This window comes from Hoplias malabaricus, chromosome 18 (assembly GCF_029633855.1).
Source record: "Hoplias malabaricus isolate fHopMal1 chromosome 18, fHopMal1.hap1, whole genome shotgun sequence".
NCBI classification, from domain to species: Eukaryota; Metazoa; Chordata; class Actinopteri; order Characiformes; family Erythrinidae; genus Hoplias; species Hoplias malabaricus.
The window spans coordinates 1,586,132-1,591,131 of NC_089817.1; the positions used below are offsets into that span (position 1 = coordinate 1,586,132).

Sequence of the window (5,000 nt, forward strand, 5' to 3'; positions counted from 1 at the left end):
TGAGAGAAAGTAAGAGACAGTAAGTGGCAGTGAGAGACAGTGAGAGAGAGTAAGAGATAGTGAAAGACAGTAAGGGCTAATGAGAGACAGTTTGAGAGAATAAGAGACAGTGAGAGACAGTAAGAGGTAGTGAGAGAGTAATAGACAGTGAAAGACAGTGAGCGAGTGTAAGAGACAGTGAGAGACAGTGAGAGAAAGTAAGAGACAGTAAGTGGCAGTGAGAGACAGTGAGCGAGAGTAAGAGACAGTGAGAGAGAACAGGAGATAGTAAAAGACAGTAAGCTAGTGAGAGACAGTTTGAGAGAATAAGAGACAATAAGAGACAGTGAGAGAAAGTAAGAGACAGAGAGGCATTCTAGGCATTTTTTCTACAGACAACGTCAGTGTGTGTTGCATATTTTGGCTCAGTATTGACTTTGTTCTTTAGAGCGTTAGTAAAAGGAGAGGACGAGTGTGAGGACAGAGTCAGAGCTAAGAACTGGAATTCCTTTTATGGGCATGTGACTGACCACACAGACACTACATGAACAGACACTGTTAAGATAAGAGTTTTTATTCTGAGTTCCGGCCCTGGTTCCTGCGCTTGGAATACCCTGGTTCCTGGTTTCTGGAATCTGTGATATTATTATTAGAGGCCCGGAGACACTCGGCTATCATGTTTTGCCGTAAAAAGTGTGCGGCTGTGTCTCATCATGCAGTCTCAGAGATGTTAGTGCAATTATTTCTGGTTTGCTTTGAGAGAAACAAAGAGACGACTGTGAGGAACACAAATGTGTGAGCTTATAATGTGATGACCTCGGTTACCTCAGCACTTGAGTAAAGAGAAGACGAGTACCGAGGTTCCAGCCAGGAGAAAAGGACAGGGACATTTAGAATTGAATTGTCGCTTTTCCACTGCATGGTACCGACTCAAATGGCCTCTACTTGCCTCTACTGGCCTCTACTGGCCTCTACTTGCCTCTATTGTCTTCTACTGGCCTCTACTTGCCTCTACTGGCCTCTACTTGCCTCTACTGCCCTCTACTGGCCTCTACTGGCCTCTGCTGGCCTCTATTGTCTTCTACTGGCCTCTACATGCCTCTACTGGTCTCTACGGCCTCTACTTGCCTCTACTGGCCTCTACTGGGCTCTACTTGCCTCTACTGGCCTCTACTTGCCTCTACTGGCCTCTACTGGCCTCTACTTGCCTCTACTGGCCTCTACTTACCTCTACTGGCCTCTACTTGCCTCTACTGCCCTCTACTTGCCTCTACTGGCCTCTACTGGCCTCTATTGTCTTCTACTGGCCTCTACATGCCTCTACTGGTCTCTACGGCCTCTACTTGCCTCTACTGGCCTCTACTGGGCTCTACTTGCCTCTACTGGCCTCTATTGTCTTCTACTGGCCTCTACTCTCTGTTGGTCATTGGTTGATTTCCCACTCCGGACTTTGGAAACCACAACAACGGCGGCGTTAAGCAGTGTTTACTCATGGTGTATTGGCGTGTTGTTGTTGTTGTTTGGGACTGAACACAGCTCCGTCATCAGTTCAGACAGATCAGTAGAGTTTGTTCCTTCCTTGTTGCAGCGTCCAGCTCTCGCTGGATTCTTTCGTAGGCCACCGATCCAAGGAGCGTTTGAACCTCTTCAAAAGACCACGGCGTAATTTTACGAGCTGCCGTCGTGAGTGGGATAAAAACAAACGTGATCTCTGCTGCAGCTGGAGAAACAAAGAGACGACTGTGAGGAACATAAATGTGTGAGCTTATAATGTGATGACCTCGGTTACCTCAGCACTTGAGTAAAGAGAGGACGAGTACTGAGGTTCCAGCCAGGAGAAAAGGACAGGGACATTTAGAATTGAATTGTCGCTTTTCCACTGCATGGTATCGACTCAACTGGCCTCTACTGGCCTCTACTTGCCTCTACTGGCCTCTACTGGCCTCTACTTGCCTCTATTGTCTTCTACTGGCCTCTACTTGCCTCTACTCTCCTCTACTTGCCTCTACTGCCCTCTACTTGCCTCTACTGGCCTCTACTGGCCTCTACTTGTCTTCTACTGGCCTCTACTTGCCTCTACTAGCCTCTACTTGCCTCTACTGGCCTCTACTGGCCTCTACTGGCCTCTACTTACCTCTACTTGCCTCTACTTGCCTCTACTGCCCTCTACTTGCCTCTACTGGCCTCTACTGGCCTCTATTGTCTTCTACTGGCCTCTATTGTCTTCTACTGGCCTCTACTTGCCTCTACTGGCCTCTACTGGCCTCTACTGGCCTCTATTGTCTTCTACTGGCCTCTACTCTCTGTTGGTCATTGGTTGATTTCCCACTCTGGACTTTGGAAACCACAACAACGGCGGCGTTAAGCAGTGCTTACTCATGGTGTATTGGCGTGTTGTTGTTGTTGTTTGGGACTGAACACAGCTCCGTCATCAGTTCAGACAGATCAGTAGAGTTTGTTCCTTCCTTGTTGCAGCGTCCAGCGCTCGCTGGATTCTTTCGTAGGCCACCGATCAAAGGAGCGTTTGAACCTCTTCAAAAGACCACGGCGTAATTTTACGAGCTTTAAAAGTTAAGTGTCCGTAAACAGTCGGTTTTGGAAATGAAAAACCTCGTAAATTTATCACATAGATCAGAGTTTGCATCAAGCATGGGTGAAGCCGGAGGGTTCAGTATCGTTTTAATTGTATTAAAGAGAACTTTAGGACGGTGAGAATGCTTGGCAATGGTATCGGCAAAGTATATCAGAGGCCCGGAGACAATCTGCTCTCATGTTTTGCTTTAACAAGGGTGCGGCTGTGTCTCATCATGCAGTCTCAGAAATGTTAGTGCAATTATTTCTGGTTTGTTTTGAGAGAAACAAAGAGACGACTGTGAGGAACACAAATGTGTGAGCTTATAATGTGATGACCTCGGTTACCTCAGCACTTGAGTAAAGAGAGGACGAGTACCGAGGTTCCAGCCAGGAGAAAAGGACAGGGACATTTAGAATTGAACTGTCGCTTTTCCACTGCATGGTACCGACTCAACTGGCCTCTACTGGCCTCTACTTGCCTCTACTGCCCTCTACTTGCCTCTACTTGCCTCTACTGGCCAGTACTGGCCTCTATTGTCTTCTACTGGCCTCTACTTGCCTCTAATTGCCTCTACTGGCCTCTACTGGCCTCTACTGGCCTCTACTTGCCTCTACTGGCCTCTACTGGCCTCTGTTGTCTTCTACTGGCCTCTACTCTCTGTTGGTCATTGGTTGATTTCCCACTCCGGACTTTGGAAACCACAACAACGGCGGCGTTAAGCGGTGTTTACTCATGGTGTATTGGCCTGTTGTTGTTGTTGTTTGGGACTGAACACAGCTCCGTCATCAGTTCAGACAGATCAGTAGAGTTTGTTCCTTCTTTGTTGCAGCGTCCAGCTCTCGCTGGATTTTTTCGTCGGCCACCGATCCAAGGAGCGTTTGAACCTCTTCAAAAGACCACGGCGTAATTTTACGAGCTGCCGTCGTGAGTGGGATAAAAACAAACGTGATCTCTGCTGCAGCTGGAGTTTTTACAGATGGAGAGTTGGTGCTGGTCGTCTGCGTTGCGTGGCATAAAGTGACGACTCTCTCCGGACAATCAGTGCTCTGCAAGCTTTACACGCCATGGTTTAGTAGGGACCATGCACTGTGATGGACTAGTGCTGTGTCCAGGGTGTGGAGCTTCAGGATGGAGCCCTTACATGAATTCATGCCTTTAATTTGTGTCTGTATTTTTCCCCAGATCACACCACCATTCCACAGATCCATGAAGTGAAGGAGAACATGACGATGGGAACGACGCTGGTGGCCAATCCGGACGGGCACGGGTTTCTGGTACGAGGGCTCATGGTTCTAGTCGTTCTGGATAAAAGCGTGTATCTCCAAAGCGGTAGATTCAGGGGAGGGGGAGAATGCACTGCTAGTGTTTGACTGGAGGAGACAGCAGCAGGGTTTGTTTGGACTGTTTCTATCTGAGTTTATTGAAAGTGAAATGATCGGACACTGCAGAGTGTGACTGCTGTTTCAGATGATGTTCAAACAGAGAGGAGGAATATGGAGATGCACAGTTATGTCCTGACTGTGACACATTTGGAGAATGAGGTCTGATTTACTGAAGGGGTCAGATTTTCCAGTGATTGTGGCGCCACAGTGAAAGGGTTATTCAGGACAGAGACACGTTTTAATACAGAGGCACTGAGACACATTTTCCTCATCTCTCTCTATACTCTCTCTCTCTCTCTCTCTCTTTCTCTCTCTCTCTCTCTCTATACGCTCCCTCTCTCTCTATATACTCTCTCTCTCATCTCTCTATACGCTCTCTCTCTATATTCTCTCTCATCTCTCTATACGCTCTCTCTATACTCTCTCTCTCATCTCTCTATACACCCTCTCTCTCTTTATTCTCTCTCTATATACTCTCTCTCTCTCTCTCTCTCTCTCTCTCTCTCTCTCTCTCTATACGCTCTCTCTCTCTCTATACTCTCTCTCATCTCTATACGCTCTCTCTCTATACTCTCTCTCTCATCTCTCTATACGCTCTCTCTCTATACTCTCTCTCTCATCTCTCTATACGCTCTCTCTCTATACTCTCTCTCCCTCTCTCTCCCTCTCTATACTCTTTCTCTCTCTCTCTCTCTATACTCTCTCTCATCTCTCTATACACCCTCTCTCTCTTTATTCTCTCTCTTTATTCTCTCTCTATATACTCTCTCTCTCTTTCTCTCTCTCTCTCTCTCTATACTCTCTCTCATCTCTCTATACGCTCTCTCTCTATACTCTCTCTCCCTCTCTCTCTCTCTCTCTCTCTCCCTCTCTATACTCTCTCTCTCATCTCTCTATACGCTCTCTCTATACTCTCTCTCTCTCTCTATACTCTCTCTCATCTCTCTATACACACTCTCTCTCTTTATTCTCTCTCTCTCTATACTCTCTCTCTTGTCTCTCTATATGCTCTCTCTCTCTATCTCTCTCTCTCATCCCTCTATACTCTCTCTATACTCTCTCTC

General features: G+C 47.1%; 1 protein-coding gene across 1 annotated transcript in view; it reads left to right on the plus strand.

Moving 5' to 3' along the window:
- itga1 (integrin, alpha 1) overlaps window positions 1-5,000 on the plus strand; it is a 93,591-nt gene that overhangs the window by 31,537 nt on the left and 57,054 nt on the right. The window contains exon 4 of the mRNA XM_066651712.1: window positions 3,737-3,828. Coding sequence (XP_066507809.1) covers window positions 3,737-3,828 — 92 coding nt within the window. The remainder of the gene's footprint in view (window positions 1-3,736; window positions 3,829-5,000) is intronic.